At 35.1% G+C, this 17,712-nt stretch overlaps 1 protein-coding gene across 1 annotated transcript; it reads right to left on the bottom strand.

Moving 5' to 3' along the window:
- Positions 1–141: 141 nt before the first annotated feature.
- Positions 142–11,376, bottom strand: LOC116168982 (gephyrin). The gene is made up of 9 exons (XM_031485014.1): positions 11,332–11,376; positions 11,075–11,112; positions 10,346–10,848; positions 1,263–1,726; positions 1,097–1,213; positions 893–1,051; positions 683–844; positions 460–631; positions 142–415 (listed from the first exon to the last, which is right to left on the bottom strand). Exons 2-9 carry the CDS (start codon positions 11,103–11,105, stop codon positions 200–202), a joined length of 1,824 nt encoding a protein of 607 aa, XP_031340874.1. The 5' UTR covers positions 11,106–11,112; positions 11,332–11,376; the 3' UTR covers positions 142–199.
- Between the last annotated feature and the right edge of the window lie 6,336 nt (positions 11,377–17,712).

Raw genomic sequence — 17,712 nt, forward strand, 5'->3', positions numbered from 1 at the left:
AGGCGAAAAAATAGTCGGTGAAACATGGTGAAACGTATCAATTACGTATGCCTGCGAAGGTTTTTGATGTAGTAAAACACTTTCCCAATTTTCCACAGGAATGGGTACAGGAAAAAACAGGATTTTGTCACTTTTGAGACTATGTATATATTTTTATAGTGTTAAAATTACTGACGTAATTGCTCTTATATTTATTGTACTAGTTTAACATGATCGCATTTAAAATATCTCCCTTCTTGAAACTATTCGGATGTACAAGTTTACTGGGAACTAACATTAAAGCGTTGGCATTAATGAAGCTGTTAATTTTGCTACTGATCTGATTCCCAACAGAGTATGCAGTAAGTACATTGTCACCGGCCTCAAGTCGTACTCGCACGTACTCAGGTCTTGGATCAACAGTAAATTGTTCACCCTAAAACCAAGGGCATTAATATTTATCAATATACGCCAACTTACCAAAACTACAGGGATCATTGGAAGTGATTTTTGTTTACTATTCTCCAAGTGGCGCAAAGCCGGTATAACGAAGAGTATTGTGGTTACCATTGCAGATACTGGATTGCCAGGAAGTCCAAATATCACCTTCAGTTTTCCTTCAAAGTTGCACGTGGCGAAAGTTGTTGGTTTTCTATAAAGATTATTATTATTAGTTTGTGTTCCGGTTGAACTAGTGAAATACCCAGGTTTCATATTCACTCTTCCAAAGTGAATCGTGGCATTAAAATCTTCCTCGAGGACGTTTTTTATCAAGTCAAATTCGCCCATGGAAACACCACCCGTGGTGATGATAACGTCGTAGTGGGCTAACGCGGAATGCAGCGCTTTCTTTACGCTGTCAGGACTGAAAGAGTCAAGAATTACAATGAGAACGATGGCAAGAGTGTTTTACTTGTCTTTGGCAATCCCACAATCACTGGCTTCATAGCTGTACTGCCTGAGAAGGTTCAGAAGGGCCAATTTATTACTGTCGCGTATATGAGACGGCTTTAACTCCTCGTGGGGGGCTTGCAGTTCATTACCGGTCGAAATCAAACCGATTTGTGGGCGTCTAAAATTTTTTCGAGCATTCTGCCTAAATGACGAAGGGACTTACTTGTAAACTTGAACGTTGACTTTTCCAAGCGTTGCCAATACACCAATATGTCCAAAAGTAATCGCATCACCTTTGTGTATTACCAATTCATTTGCCGTTATCTCGCTTCCCACCGGCCTACAATAATTCCATTAAGTGGCACGTTACTTTGACTATTTGTAGTCACCTTATGTCTTGATAAAGCTTGGGAGCCACCTTAATCTCCACCAGTAATTCCCTAGAGCCGTCGGATGACGCCTGAACTAGGACCGTGTCCTCGATTTGCACCACCGCATCAGCTCCCTGAGGAACAGGCGCGCCTGTACTGATACTCACAATCTCGTCGTCATCCAAGGGACGAGCGGAGTCGGGCACGTCGCCAGCAGCGACAACGTTCCGTACTTTACGAACTCCTGCACCGTCCGACGTCTTCACGGCGTAGCCGTCCTTTATAGAAGCATTGAAGGGTGGCATCGGTTCTTTCGCATACACGTCTTCGGCCAAAATTCTGCAGAGCGACTTTGAAATATCGACGCATTCTGTTACCGACGCAATTGGCAATTTCTCGAATATCATTGCTAAAGCGACGTCCACATCAATTTGAGGATACGGAGAGTTTCTATTTCGATAGGCTGACTGGTGTATTTTGACCTGCAATATGTTTCCTGTAATAAAGGAATTGTGAATACTCATTAAATGAGACTTTGTGAAAGCATTCTTTTGAAAATGGAGATCTATCGAATCGCGCTTTGGTTAGACCTCGAATTAAAACTGATTATAATCCGTATTCCCTTTTTCCGATTTGCGGAAGCTCATGGCGGAAAAACCTTTGTGTGTTTGTGGGCTTATACATACTATCTACAATGCTATTGCAATATCAAAAAAATTTAAATTGAAGTCGAAACAGTTGCCCTAACCAGGAAATGTGTATATCCACATCTTGTTTTGTAGAATTTTATTTTCAATTAAAAGTTACACTTTTTATTGCAGTTTCTGCAAGCCTGATTAGGCTTGCATAAGATTTATGGTATGTACATATACGGCGTAGCTATTAACCTTTCGCCAAATGAACACGTGTGGAACGAATGCTGAGGAATTTGACGAATCTTTCAGAATCGTATTGCCAGATAAATGAATCAGGAATAGAAATACATTAACTAATGGAATTACTTCGCGTTAACACTAACGACAAAGGCGAAAATAAATTAAACTGCAATTTGCAGTTGATTGGACAGTAGTCTATATTTCACGTAATGAATTGCAGAGAAGAAGAAAAAACTGAAAAATCACCACGTTAGTATAACAAGCTCGGTGATGGCGCCCAGATGTCGCCAACCACACATCATGTAGCTCCGCCCCTACAGTTAATTATACGGCCTACATGAATGCCTGTACCCTCTACAAGCATTCTTCTACGCGCCCGCATTTGCTGCCAACCAGCCGGCCAAAATGAGATTCAAAGCTACATTTTTACAAATAATTTGCAAAAACGCACTAAAAATTGAGCTAACGGACGAAATTGACGCAGGTGTAAGCTGTATTTTTCATGACATAAAGAGTCTACTTCAGGGTTGCTTTTACAAAGTAGGTATCTTAAAAGTATGGAATAATATACATCCTTATAAATCGTGCACGGACAATTTACGCCTTTATATATCGCTCATAGGATATTGATCTCTTTTTATATATCGCTCTCGGAATAATTCGCACAGAAATAATTCGCAACGGGATAATCATCATCTACGAATTTCGCTTCCTGAAGAATTTAGAATTCGCTATATTAGCATAGAGAACTCGCAAAAGACTTTACGGGAAAGTTTTAAAAGTATGGATTTCTTTACATATTTTATATTTTTGTAAGAAATATCCACTTTTTGGAAACATGCTTTACATAAAAAGTTATTCGGTATTCCATTTCTCAACAAATCGCAGTTGTTTACTGCATTAATTTTGCCATTTATTTGATATGGAGTTTCTGAGTCTCAGAGTGAAAAGTATTAACACAGTTGCCTAAAAAAATTAAAAACAAACGCGAAAAGCTGCGCTAATTTGTGTAAGACAGTCATGTGCAACTACACAGGGTGATTCACGTAGCCTGTTCGTTAGAAGTTATTAAACTTGCAGTTGAAATAAAAAGGCAGCGCGTTACGTTATATCCTCTTATTTGTTTGTTTGTCTTCTTATCTGTTACAGATAAGGCAGAAAAGCGCCTTTCTGCGCTCAAAAAGCCGTTTCAACAAAGGTAATTTTTATTTTCGACGTTTGATTACGTATTTGTTTTCGATACAATGGAATTGTAGTTACTACATTTGTTTGACAGTCATTTAACGATTATAGCTCCGTGGTTTTTTGCGGAAGCCTGTTTTGATAATTTTACTGACTACGAGTTGGTCCCCTTTTTGCTAAAAATTGTAAACATTGACATTTCAGATCTAGATATTAGTGTCCTATTTGTAATATTCTGTGAGCATTCTCTATTGGATTTACTAAAGACTACTTCGAAGGATGACACGGCCCGGACGATGAAGAATAGCACCAATAAGGAGATATGCAGGTCGTATGCTTTTCGGACACGCCTCGTATTTACCTTTACATACAATGAATGGGTATTAAACTACCTACGTATATTTGAAGTAAAAGATACATGTAGACACAATTGGTAAAACTATGAAACAAACACCAGAATACATTTAAGCTTTCTTAATCACCTTATCTTACAAGACAAAGAAAAACACATAGAAGCATTTTGTTTCCCCATTTCCCGTTTTTTACGACTTCTAAATATGATACCCACCTTACATACCTTCTAGCAAAGGACAGTGACAATAAAAAAAACCGATAACAACCGTTTATATTAATCATCAGAATAAGATACATGGAAAGTTCGATGCAAACCATCAGAAAAATCGACTTCAGCAAAAAGCTTCCGCCGTCCGCCTCAATATTCGAAAATTCACCTCAAAAGTTATTTCACTTTCGAGAATTGGTCCACAAGGGAGATACCCTCAAATTACCCTTTCAGTTCTAATTATGTAATAAACCTTATTAATTACTAACCGGAACCGGAACTGAATATTGATCCGAGTTGTTTCAGGATCTAAACTTCCTGGATCGAATGGACGAAGCGCATTAACCTGATTCCAATTTTCGTTAGAGCTCCACTAGCGAATTTTCCTAGAGAAAGTGTTAAGGGCGTTTGGAAACTTTGTTTTTAAAATGAGTGAATTCATTTACTAGGCGAGTGTTGTTGAATGTAAATATTTAGAGGAAAATACACCGAAGTGAATCACCTGGATTTTCTTTGGGTCTAAGAGCTAATTTTGTGGGGGCAAATAGCTCGCTGGCGAATTTTTTTTATAGAGGAATACTCGTAGGACAAATTTTCCAAAGGCGAATATATCGTCAGCCAATTTTCGTAAGAGGCGATTTTCAGAAGCGAAAATACTTTCCGTGGAGATTTTTAAGAGCAACGGAACATGTGCAAATGTAAACTAATAGTGCAACGCAAAAAAATGACCGGCTAGGTCAAACGGTCGAATAATCGGCTTGCTATATAAAAGAGCTGGAGCAGACAGGTGACACTGACAAAAATAATACTGTGAATCGTCTATATAATTAACTAAATTGAAATCTAATTACGTTCACAGCTAGTATCAATTTACGATCTAAAGCTCAACAACAGAAAATACTTTACCCCTCGGTTTATGTTTTAAATTAAACCTCAACATTTGTGGGCAATCACGAGTTGAATAAATGGATTTAATTTAAATTTCGAATTCATCATTGCTAACAAACCATTATTCAGCGACAGTGGTGAGTAGGTTTTGGTTTAAAATAGTGTAATATAGAAGAAGATATCTTGTTTAATAGCCGTTTCGCCTATAATTTCAGTTGGAGCACAAACCCATTTAAGTTTATAGTTAGTGGTTTTTTTTCTTTTGGTCCATTACTTCCGATAAACGTAAGATTTAAATGAGAATATTACAAATCCAAAATCGGAAATCCTCTTTCCACTGTCTGCCTATAAGGAAATAAACTTTACACTTTGTGAAGTTTGTTCCAGTTTTGAAACTAAGCACACACTTTGTTCATTCATCGTAAGTTCCCTTTTGATTATCTTTCGTCTAAACTCATTTTCCGAGTGCACGATAGGCACTCAATCTTTACGATCACGTTTGTAGAAATAGCAGGGCTATTGACACACTTTACTGCTAATCAATAGCAGACTTACTCGGTACACGGAGAAGCGGATATCTACTTTTATAGTGTATGATGATTGTCAATAGCAACTTATAGATAAACACAATTTCTCGATAAATACTAAACACACAATTTCCAAGCAATTAGATTGAGCTTTGAGTTTTCAATAAATTAGCGGAAAATTGAGTTAGTTGCATATTGAGAATATGGAAAATTACAAAAAGAAATTTAACTCACTGTTGCCGAAGTCGCTGCTAACCTGATTCTTTGGTATCTATATCAAAAAAGAGGGACAAGAATATGAATTAATTTAATCAAAGGGTGAATCGTGAGAGTGCCATGTTTTTTCAAGCAGAATTTCTGCTATGAATTAAGAATTATACCTCTTCAACATGTAACCTGAATCTAATTTTCTATCCCCTGGATTTAAACCAAATTGGGGGTTTTTTCAAATACGATTTTTGTTATCGGCTTGTGCTATGAACCGGGGTTCATCCGATAGTATGCAAGTAACGCGTGGCTCCTGGCTATTGTTTTAAGTTACTATATTAACACTATCAATCTCACTTCTTTATTCAGCAAACTATCTAACGACAATTCTCTTACTAGGTAACTCCAACTTTTGTTAGGAGTATTTATTACAAAGCTATAAATTCCACACTTTTATGGTCATGCTTAGCGATTTTAATCTCGAAACTAATGAATGCACTTCAATTAGTCTTTCCTTCTAAGTGGAGCTCAGGATCCACGTTTTCTCTCACAGCTCTCGATTCAAGTTCAAAAGTAGTTTACCATTGACAATGATAGAAGGTGTCGAATTTATTTCCAACTCTGAATTAATTTGAAGTAGTAAATCTTCATTTACGTATTGCACTTCGTCGTCAGTTTGTTATTTCATACCTAATCAATATTTTCTTCTTTTCTTTCGAATAGATGCGAAACTCGAGCGTTTCTCATTGAAAGATGGCAAGATTAAATATGTATACATCATCCGATGGTTCAAATTTTACAGCTTTCAAGATGTTTCTGTGATGAGAATAACGAAGTTTTTATACGCTTGTTTTGTAATTATTTTGAGCTTAATTAACTACTTCCACAGAATGTTTCCCAAAGTAATAATTTGCACTCAGGCACGCAACTTGAGCATTCGATGATGATAAATAATTGATGACAGTGCGCTAAGTAAATAATAAATGATCACATTAAACATCTATGAGTTTTAGAAAGAAATCAATCTATCGCTTCAGTTTGCGCTTACACAGAAAATTTAAGCGCGGAATTACAATAATCCAAACACAGTAATCACAGCAATCGTTTAATGAAATAGAGAATAATCGGGAGAAGCTCAAAGCCCCCAACTTGTCCGCGCTACAAAAACTGCTCATTTTAGGTAAAGGGATGTAACTTCAAACTGCCCTTATATTTTATTGGTAAACAAAAAGGGGGTTTCCATGTTAATAAATTAAGATTAAGGATTTTAATTCCGAAAGCTTTGAACTACTAACTTCTGAGAGCTTTCTATATATTTTTAAATCGCCCTTTCATAGACTGGATAAGGTCATAGAGTAAATAAATTATTTAGATAGAAATTATTATTTACTCTATGGTAAGGTATAAGTGTAAGCATTGATTATACGTGTGTATAATCAATGGTGCAAGTAACAGGTATATAACGGTTGGTAAAGTTGGCGCCGCGTTTCCTCAAACCGGCCGGGGCGTATAAACGCCCAACTAGCTCAGGGTTAAACATGAAAAAACAAGCTTGAGATATGTTACAGCGGTAGTTTGTTCTGGGCATTTGATCTTCGTCCTTCGTTGCACTTACCAATGCTGGAGCGCCACTCATTTCTAACTTAACCCATACCGTATGAAATTGGGAAGATACGAGGGTAGTAGAAACAAAAAAAAATCAATTTAGGTACCAAAAGAAATACCGGTTTATTCAAAAAAATGGCAAAAATAAAAATTCTCTGCACAATGGGATAGCGTAGCACACAAATATTCAAAATTATAACTTACGTTACACAAAAATCTTAGTAACTTCAATGTACAATTGAAATTCACCAGTTTAACAAAACCCCCAATCGAGAATGATCGATTAAATTGATTACGGAATCTTAAAACAACTTTTCACAAATAAATAGGTATTCCGGACAAAAATACGCAAGTATAGGGTCAAGTACAAGTAAAACATATAAGGCACGCATAACCTTAATTTAAGTTAAATGTCGACGCCAAGAAGTGAGTCCGGTTATTGCATCCAAAACCTGCAAATAATCAAAAGAAAACCTCCCAAGTCGCAGAGCTCGGTATATAATTAATTGACTAACGCCTGAAGGGCCTCGCTCTACTCGGAATATGGTACTTAATTGGCCAACCTCTCTATAAGGAAATGGCGGAGTTCAACAACATTCACGTTTTAAACTCGACCATAACTTAACCGAGATGTCAAAGATATTAAGGAGGTACTCATGTTAACAAATTACTTGAATGTGATAGCATTTAACCCAGAAGGGACAAAACAGTTATTAACCAACCAATATGCTAAACGGTTAAAGAGTTACGGAAGTTGTTTCTTTATTGAGGATCGAATCCCGATCTCAAATCTCGTTCATAACCCCGTGACCCAATTCCAGCAAATGGCCGCTTGTTATCAGTAGGTGGAAGATATGTGGAAGGTGTTGGCACTCGCATGCTACAGTGAATTTAACCCAAGGTTCATACTCGCACGTCAACAGAATTTTAGGTAAAGCGTCTTCGAAACCTAGGCTGGTCCTTATGCTTGAATTAAATTTGAATTATATCCTCTCTATTGGAGTTTTTAGGTGAATCCGTCCTAAGAGTATTTCCGAAATCCTCAGATTAATAAAATATGGATGATGGCAATTAAAATTCCACGCGTTCTCAACTAACGCCTCAGCTGTTGGTTTTTAATGAAGTGTAACCTGATACGGTTCTCGACAGAAAGAAAGTGAAAATCGATACGCAACAATTGATGGAGCCATCTATTCAAATTTACGAGGATCTTTCAAGTAAATATACCTTGAACACTAATAATAATTTTCACACAAATCTATCTTATACACTACATCAGAAAGTTTCGTAGCCATGCAGTTACATACGAATATGCAGTGACGCTATGCGTATCACGCCCACATGCACAGCCATATTTTGCACAACACAATTGTTGACACAATGTGTGTATGGTAGGTTGTGCTGATACTTACTATACGGCACAAACGAGCACAATCGAAACACAAACGTGGGTTTAATACCTTTCGTTTGGGCTTTAATTTCATACGTGAAGTCAGCTGAGCATTTTGAATTGTCCATAATTTTTGCTATGGTTGGTTCTGTTGATACTTAATATGCGGCCCAAACCAGCACAAACAGAGCACAAATGGTTAAACCTAAATCCGTCGTTTTGTTTTTCATGTCTGCTCACTTTACGGACCCTTTTACTGACTTGTTTTGTATTACATTTTTTCTCAAATCGTATAAAATTTCAATTATCATACAGAACTTTTGATTAATACTAATGTGCCAGTGATGACGGGAGTCTAGCAATGTGTCAGGCGACAGGAGAAGGAGTCTGGTAATGAAAGGCGGCATGAAAATGACGATTTTATGACGATTTCGGACAATAGTTATTTACATAAAACTCAGGAAAATGGCATATTACTGGGGAGGAAATTTCTGAGTCTAGCACCTACTATCATTTTACTGACTAGTTTTGCATTAAATTTTACCCGAAGTGGTATATTAATATAAAATCTTTTTAATATCAAAATATTATATTTATGAATTTAACAAAAGGTTACAACATTCAAATATTACAAATAAAATTGTTTAAAAAACATTTTTAAAAAATTTACCGTATACTTAAAATATAAAAAATTTCATTAAATGCTGTCTGTTGCGGTAAAGTGCCTAAAATACAAGCCGCATTTCCCTGCTGAACAGCTAAACTAAATCTTTGTTTTAAAAATTCAAAACAAAGTTTCTCGTGTTTTTTCAAAAATTTTTTTACCATTTTCTGAAGTAATTTTCATTAGAACATTTGATTAATGTCGATCTGTCAGTGATAGACGTTCGTCGTTCCCATTACCAATGTGACAGGTGAGGCCGGTAAAGTGACGGCAGGAAAAGTAGTCTGGTAATTAATGATATATCAGTGAAAATGGAATAAACTAAATTCTTTTCTAATTTTATACCATTTTTTACCTGAGCTAGCTGGAAGTAAAAGTACAAAAAGGTAAGTTGCAAAAGTACTTTAACAGAAGAAGAATTTATACCATGAACCTAAGAAAATCTTCAACTGTCTGCAAGATACCAATACAACTTTACACCCCTCCGTGAGAAAGATTTACCGAACCAGCCTTTTATTGGTTTGGCTTTTTTGCAAGTTCACTCATAATCGTATAACTTATTCAAATCCAATCAGGAGAAAAATGAACATCACGTCTACAAGTTTGACACCTTGATACCTTTTAAATAAATTCAAAACACCAAGAACGCACAACAATTTTATAAATCCATCAAAATTTAAATATTTGATGTAAATATTGCCGAGGTTTCTTTCAAGATAAAAGAAAAACTGCCACACCTCAAAGAGAATTTATTTTTATTCGTGAAATATGTGGAAACCAGAAGTGACATGGCGATAAAAGGATTACGGATATTCCAAGTTCCGAAAATATACTACCGAGATTTGTAAGGGAATGTTTAGAAGTAATCTTAGAAAATTGCTGGAGGATATATAATATTGTTACACAGCATACGATAGAGCTTTCGAGATTGTGGCGTTGGAGAAATATTTTGCTACGACATTAAATAAGTTGCGGAGATGGGGTGAAATAAAAACAAACAATATCAGAAGTTGAACCCTGATTATTATACGTACCTTTTATACGTTTAGAAGAGATTTTTTTAAACTAATTCCCTATAATTTTATTTACTTATTATTAATTGCTATTTTTTTATTATTGTACTGTCACCTGTCATTATGTTTTAATAACGCAAACGTTACCTAACGAAATTATTACTTTTCACAAAAAAAAGCTAACTTACCTTACTAGGCGATAAGTCCCGAATATGTTTGTGATCACATTTGATAGTCTCTCGGTCTTCTCTAACGTGAGCAACGGCGTGCTTCAAAACATTTTTTATAAAACCAAAAGATTCGGACGCCCCCTTGACGCTTCCCGGTAAATTAATAATCAAGGTCTTATTTTTTATACCGGAAACTGCCCTTGATAGTACAGCTAATTCCGTCACGGCCATGCCCTTTGATATTATAGCGTAGGACAATCCGGGCGCTTCTTTATCGATAATTGCCTTAGTTGCCTCGGGTGTTACGTCACGTTGTGCAAACCCAGTACCACCAGTCGTCAATATGACGTCCATGACTCCCTGACTCGACCATTCCAGTAAGGCATTTTTGATCATTTCTTTCTCATCTGGTACAATTCGTGTTGCAATTATGCTGGCGTCAGGGAAGCTGGCTCGAATGCATTCTTGCAGCTTGGGCCCGCTTAGATCTTGATTTTGTTTAGAAAAGCAAGTATCGCTGACTGTTGAAGCAGAGAACGTAATTAATTTAGAGTTTTGCATGGCATTTTAACTGAAATGTTTACAAACCAATAAAAACAAAACTTAATTATGAACCAATTTGAAAAAGCATTATTATATCGTCCAAATACTTATTTCTGTATGTGCATTGGGCAGATTTCATGATTTACTCCACATCATACATCCAGTACCAATAATAGAAATTCATTTGACAGTTACTGTACTCACCTGTTAGTACGCCAAAACGGATGGGTTTCATTTTGTATCTGAAACAAGTTTACGATTATTGAATCTACATTTTCAACAAACATTCAAAATGTTGAGTCGTTCTATCAATATTAACCTTAAACCTTTATTGTCGATAAATTATTGGTAGGTTAGAATTGTATAGTGCTGAAGACAATAAATTAGAGAATGTTAAGATAATAACTTTAAAAAATTACACATATCAATAATAAGTTAATTAACATTCGAATTTAAATTACCTATTTATAGAACATGATAGTAAACAAATGTACTGTGTGATAGGGGTCATAATAGACGGAATACGCCATGTGTGTTGCCTACGAATGGCGCTAGTATTTCCTGAATCTATAGAAACATTCGCTAAATTTCGAAATAATTATTGGTAAACGAAAAAACTTCCAAAGCAAATCATTCGCATTCCTATTTTTCCCAGGTTCCTCTCAAATTCCCTTCATATTCCCCACAAGCCACCCTTAATTTTCTTTTAAGTATTTCTCAAGTTTCTTTTCGCAGGATCCCATCAAGTTGTTCTCAAATTCCTCTCCAGTTCCCCTTATACTTTTACGTTCACTTCTTAATTTGTTAAACCCCTTAAGCTCTATAAAATTATTCCCAAGCTTCGTTAACCCTTTCTCGAGTTCTTAAGTTCTTCTAAAGGCTTTCTCAAATTCTTCTTCCAACTACTTATGAAGGTTCTTTCAAGTTGCGTACAAGCTTCTCTCAAAGTTTCTATCATATTCTATCAAGGTCTTCTTATGTGACCTTTAAGTTTATTTCAAGTTGCCAAAATCTCCTCAAGCAGTTTTCAATTTCTTAAACTCTCGTTATGTTCTCCGATTGGACTCAATTTCTTTTTAAGTGCCTTTTGATGAAATTGTTTTCCAAGTGTCTCTCAGATTATGGCACAATACACATTTTACCTTAAGCATCATCTTTGATCGCAGAATTTCGCAAGAAAACAAAAAAAAAACGTGTGAACTCCTATACTAAAGTATACAAGTTTAGCCCCAAAATGGCGACTGGAACCAGCAACCAATAAAACACGAGATGCCCGGTTGTCACCACTGTTCTAAATCGTGTCACTGTATCTTTGCTTTTGTCGTTGAATTAAAATTTTCAACGGATTCCTCATTAAGTTAATTTAAAATTAATTTAATAACCTATCTCTCTTTCACCTATACTGCAATCCGAAACCCTTTTATTAATGAGGTATGTAAGTTGGAATTAATTTGATTTTAGTCTGATATTGGTATTGTAGTTTGCTTAGGTTCATCTTTCGTGTAACGACCATTAAAACATCCATATCTCTTATGAAATGCGAGTTCACGAACCTATGATTGATATGTTCTGCTTAGCTGGAACTCATCTAACTCAAGTATTTAGGATCTGAAGTTCTGCGATGAAATACCAGAAATACTGGAGCTGACATAGTGCAGATAATCTCTAAAGTACTTTTGTCGTTTCTCTTGCCGTTGTCGTACATTCTCGGCAATTGAATACGTTAAATACAGAAGTTGGTAATGTGCAATCAACTGTTAATTGCCTTGTCATTTACCTTTTGCCTTTGTCGTTTACAAACAATTATGTACGTCAAAAAAGTGAGCGGCAGAGGAAGCTCAAACAAGCGTTTTTTCCAAGTTAACCGAATGTCTAAAACGTTTCGTGTAGAAACTATGCTTTCAAAATTTGCCTTTCTTCTTAATTTTTTCCTGAGAAGCATGAAATTGGATGGTCTTTGTGTATGCCTTTTTTTTCTTTATAAAAATATTTCCAAAATTCCTACTCTAAAATGATGAATCCCTGAACGAGGGTGCGTGAGACATTTAATCACGGAGAATTTAAATTGGAAAAAAATCCAGGTGCAATTCTTAATGTGACCTCAAAAACTGTGGAACTATTTAAAAAAAGGTATTCGCATTTTACTTTCCAGAGACTTGTTATTGACTACTTAATTAATAGTCCAATTTCAATCCTATATAGCATCCACGGGACGCTAAATAATAATATTAGGATCAGTTGAAACATATGAATTTAATTGCTTACGTTTTTTGTGTTGTAGTTCATGTTTTGCGATTTTTTTATCATTATTAATATAGTAATAAAAATAAATGACTTAAATTATAGCTATTAAGATAAGTAGGTGTTTTATGGGCACTTTACAGGACGATGCACCATTTTAAATCCGAGAGACCGAATGGTGTGAGGTTGTAAGAGGCAGAGTCCTTTGAACTATAAAATACCATGCTATAAGATTTTGTATAACACTGAAGCTTATCTTATCATAAATCGTTTTTTATTTTTATTAATAATTTATCATGAGAGCAAAATGTTTCTCAAGGCTAGCGTAGGTCGCAACCGTGGTAATAGAATCGCCAATTTTTTTAAATTGGTTTAAAATGTGTGAACGCGTTCCACCCGAAATATTAGAAAAAGCCAACGAGTTGCGTACTAAATTATTATCCGCAAAATTAGAAGACGCGTTCGCTTTCGTGTTTCGGCGAAAGTTCATCGCAATTTCAAACAATTTCCTTACCATGCAGAAATACGCCACTGATCATAAATTTATAGTAGGTACCTAAGTTAGTAGTAAACTGTTTTAATTTTAGATACCATCAGATTCTTAAAAGCAATGTGTTTTTTAGACATATGTTTCAAACAAAATTTCCACCCTGTATAAGCAGACTAACATTATTAATGCATTCCTGCAAGTAGAGATATCACTTCGTTAAAACGACGTTGAGAATGGAAGTCATCGACGGTTGCCAAATCCGACATCGAACAAAAAAGTGAAGATTCCCCACAATGTATCTTAATATTGTAGTTTTCTTTCCAATAAATAAATGTTAGATATGAAAAATGAAAAATCATAGTTGAAATGGTATAAAGGACGTTACCATTGACCTAAACTGCTTCTTTAATAAAGGTAATTGCGTGTATGAATATTTTTTTCGATCAGAATTTCACTCGTGCCGATGACCTTTTGTTTATCTTTCATTCCCATAAAAGACTTGGTTCAAATTATACACATAAACGCGAAACCTATTAACTAATTAATACATCAACCCTTAGCTACAATACAACTAATCAACAGTGATTCAATTTACGGGTTCAGGAATTTATACCGCTGCTAAACATTACAACGTGTAAAGGGGTTCAATTTCTGCTTAGCTACATCATTCTTCCACCTCCGCATAAAGCATCCCTTAAAGCTCTGTCGTAATTCAGTTGCACAATAGCCTACTTGCGAATTCTTTTGTACTACTGTATACGGCTGAATATATTTAACGGAATATTACACAATCTTTGTATGTAAAGTATTGAAAATATGCCGCCTCAGACTAATATAAATTTCTTTGTAACGGAAGAACTTTTTATGGAACTACGCAGAGATATATGTACCATTTTCTTTTATTAGGGAAAATAAAGTTGTGTGAGGACCATTTCTGATGAAATAAAAATCTGTGTATTGAACTTTTAATTAGTATTTAAATAGTCTATGCAACCGGAAACTAATAAATTTGTGCGCCATTGTAATATTTATTTTTGCCGACAATAGAAACGACATATCAGTGGATCTTATACTTTTTATGAATTATCTTCTGATCTCCCAATCCCCATATTAATATTCAGTATTCACCTTGCGATATTTTAATCATTTTGAACAACTAAAGTAAAGTCAACTATAAAAAAGGTGAAATTTGAAAAACAAGAGATTACACCAGAAATAAATGCATACCTCGTCTATGTAGCATGTTCAGTTAAATACACAACAATAGTAGTAAAATAACCTGAATGGAACCAATAACATAAAAGCAATAAAATGGAGCCCATGTATCAACTGAAATGACCAAAAGCGGTAAATATCGGTAAAATGGAAATGAAGGCACGTAGTATGGACAAAAATTTAATCTTTTTAAAAGGTTTAACGTAAAATTATCTTTAAAAAAATCGAGAAATTTATATTTCAGAAAATGGACAATATCTAAGCTTTAGCATCTGAATCCAATTTCGAGTCTTTCACCTTTATAAGGCGTTAAGATTCAATCGCGACTGGTAACTTGTCTAAAGGGATCGATTTTATCCCTGCGCCGCCCGCCGCGTAAAGATGTTAACGTCAATGATTGATTACTAGTTGTAGATGAAAGAAGGGTGAATATTTTAAGTTGAAAAAATTCGGACAGCTCCTTACTGGAAGAGGGTCTTTAAGATAGCACGGTTTATAAATTTATTTAATAGAGAAAATGTAGGTCAGTCCACTTCAACTGCAAATGCAGTATAAATGCATTATTTTAAAATGAGTCGCTGCCGCCACTTTGGAATAAAGCATTTTAATACGTAATTTCTGGGCCCATTTGAAACTATTAATTATAGTAGCAAGTACTTTTTAAATTTCGATAAAATCAATCAATCACTCATCAGTATTCAATAGAAAAGAAACTACCAATAAACCAACATAATGAAATGTGTTAACGAGTTAACAAGAGTTATACAAATATCTATCGCCTTATTTTAAATAGGCATGTACATGAACATATTTTAACAATTTTAGGGCCTGTGATACAGACCCCTGTTGCCTTATATAACACAAACCCTACAAGTCCTACAATTGTTAGAATTTATTTTACACTTGTAACTTTTTCATAGCACAACTCATTTGCATATATACCGGATTCATTAGTATAGGACTTGTAGTTATAGTTACAGACAGATTACTTGTAACTTTGTAGACTTGTTAAAATTGTATAGTTTGTGTTATAGGTCCCTGGTCGTTGATGACAAAGGAGGTGACGAAACTAACAACGAAAACTAAAGATATTACGTATCAATTGGTTACAAGAATGGTGGTTTCCCAAACTATCCGAATAAAACACGGTCACAACACAAGTTGTTACTTAGTGAAGAGAAGCATCAACCTATATACCAAGAGAAAAGGTCAATGGAAAATCCGAAAATAGACGATTTTTTAAAATCCGACGCAAAGGTGACAACGTTACTCTAACTAAACCATAGTAAACAAAATTATGGATACTGATAGCTATTGAAGTTCGAAAGGCAGCTAGAAAAATTGATAACTTTACAAACAGGATTAAGATTTCTCAACTAAGAAAATTTTTTTCCGGGTCGATCTGGCTGGTGGATTTTGGTGCGTAGAATCCAAAACAATTCGTACTTTTTCGATAAGACTTCTCAATCAAAAATTATAGACTAGAAACCAATTTCGAAAGAAAATTCAAAGGGCTGTAACTTTTGGACTAGTAGCCCAATCTTGGAACTGTTTGAAATTATGGATTCTACAGGCCACATTCTATAAGAAAATTTTTTTTCCGGGTCGATCTGAGACAATTTTTTTTCGGGCCTCAAAAAAAGGCAGTGTAAAACCTTCCTTTTTTACCAAAAATCGACTGCACCAAAATTTCTCGGGAAAACACTTTTTCTTATTAATTTTGGTGCGTAGAATCAAAAACAATTCGTACTTTTTCGATCAGACTTCTCAATCAAAAGTTATAGACTAGAAACCAATTTCGAAAGAAAATTCAAAGGGCTGTAACTTTTGAATTAGTAGCCCAATCTTGGAACTGTTTGAAATTATGGATTCTACAGGCCACATTCTATAAGAAAATTTTTTTTTCGGGTCGATCTGAGACAATTTTTTTTTCGGGGCTCAAAAAAAGGCAGTGTATAACCTTCCTTTTTTACCAAAAATGGACTACACCAAAATTTCTGGGGAAAACACTTTTTCTTATTAATTTTGGTGCGTAGAATCCAAAACAATTCGTACTTTTTCGATCAGACTTCTCAATAAAAAGTTATAGACCAATTTCGAAAGAAAATTCAAAGGGCTGTAACTTTTGAACTAGTAGCCGAATCTTGGAACTGTTTGAAATTATGGATTCTACAGGCCACATTCTATAAGAAAATTTTTTTTCCGGGTCGATCTGAGAATTTTTTTTTCGGGGCTCAAAAAAAGGCAGTGTATAACCTTCCTTTTTTACCAAAAATCGACTACACCAAAATTTCTCGGGAAAACACTTTTTCTGATTAATTTTGGTGCGTAGAATCCAAAACAATTCGTACTTTTTCGATCAGACTTCTCAATCAAAAGTTATAGACTAGAAACCAATTTCGAAAGAAAATTCAAAGGACTGTAACTTTTGAACTAGTGGCCCAATCTTGGAACTGTTTGAAATTATGGATTCTACAGGCCACATTCTATAAGAAAATTTTTTTTTCCGGGTCGATCTGAGACAATTTTTTTTTCGGGGCTCAAAAAAAGGCAGTGTATAACCTTCCTTTTTTACCAAAAATCGACTGCACCAAAAATTCTCGGGAAAACACTTTTTCTTATTAATTTTGGTGCGTAGAATCCAAAACAATTCGTACTTTTTCGATCAGACTTCTCAATCAAAAGTTATAGGCTAGAAACCAATTTCGAAAGAAAATTCAAAGGGCTGTAACTTTTGAACTAGTAGTCCAATCTTGGAACTGTTTGAAATTATGGATTCTACAGGCCACATTGTAGGTATAAGAATTAGAATTTTTTTTTCCGGGTCGATCTGAGACAATTTTTTTTCGAGCCTCAAAAAAAGGCAGTGTATTATAAACCTTCCTTTTTTACCAAA

Source organism: Photinus pyralis, unplaced genomic scaffold, assembly GCF_008802855.1.
Source record: "Photinus pyralis isolate 1611_PpyrPB1 unplaced genomic scaffold, Ppyr1.3 Ppyr1.4_LG4, whole genome shotgun sequence".
Classification (NCBI taxonomy): Eukaryota; Metazoa; Arthropoda; class Insecta; order Coleoptera; family Lampyridae; genus Photinus; species Photinus pyralis.

Bases quoted from the DNA above. Each gene is read 5' to 3' on its own strand.
- LOC116168982 (XM_031485014.1), bottom strand. From the start codon at position 11,105: ATGAAACCCATCCGTTTTGGCGTACTAACAG. The intron at 1,214-1,262 runs GTGACTACAAAT...GAATTATTGTAG, and splicing joins AAGCTTTATCAAGACATAAG to GCCGGTGGGAAGCGAGATAA. The intron at 845-892 runs GTAAAACACTCT...TGACTCTTTCAG, and splicing joins TGTGGGATTGCCAAAGACAA to TCCTGACAGCGTAAAGAAAG.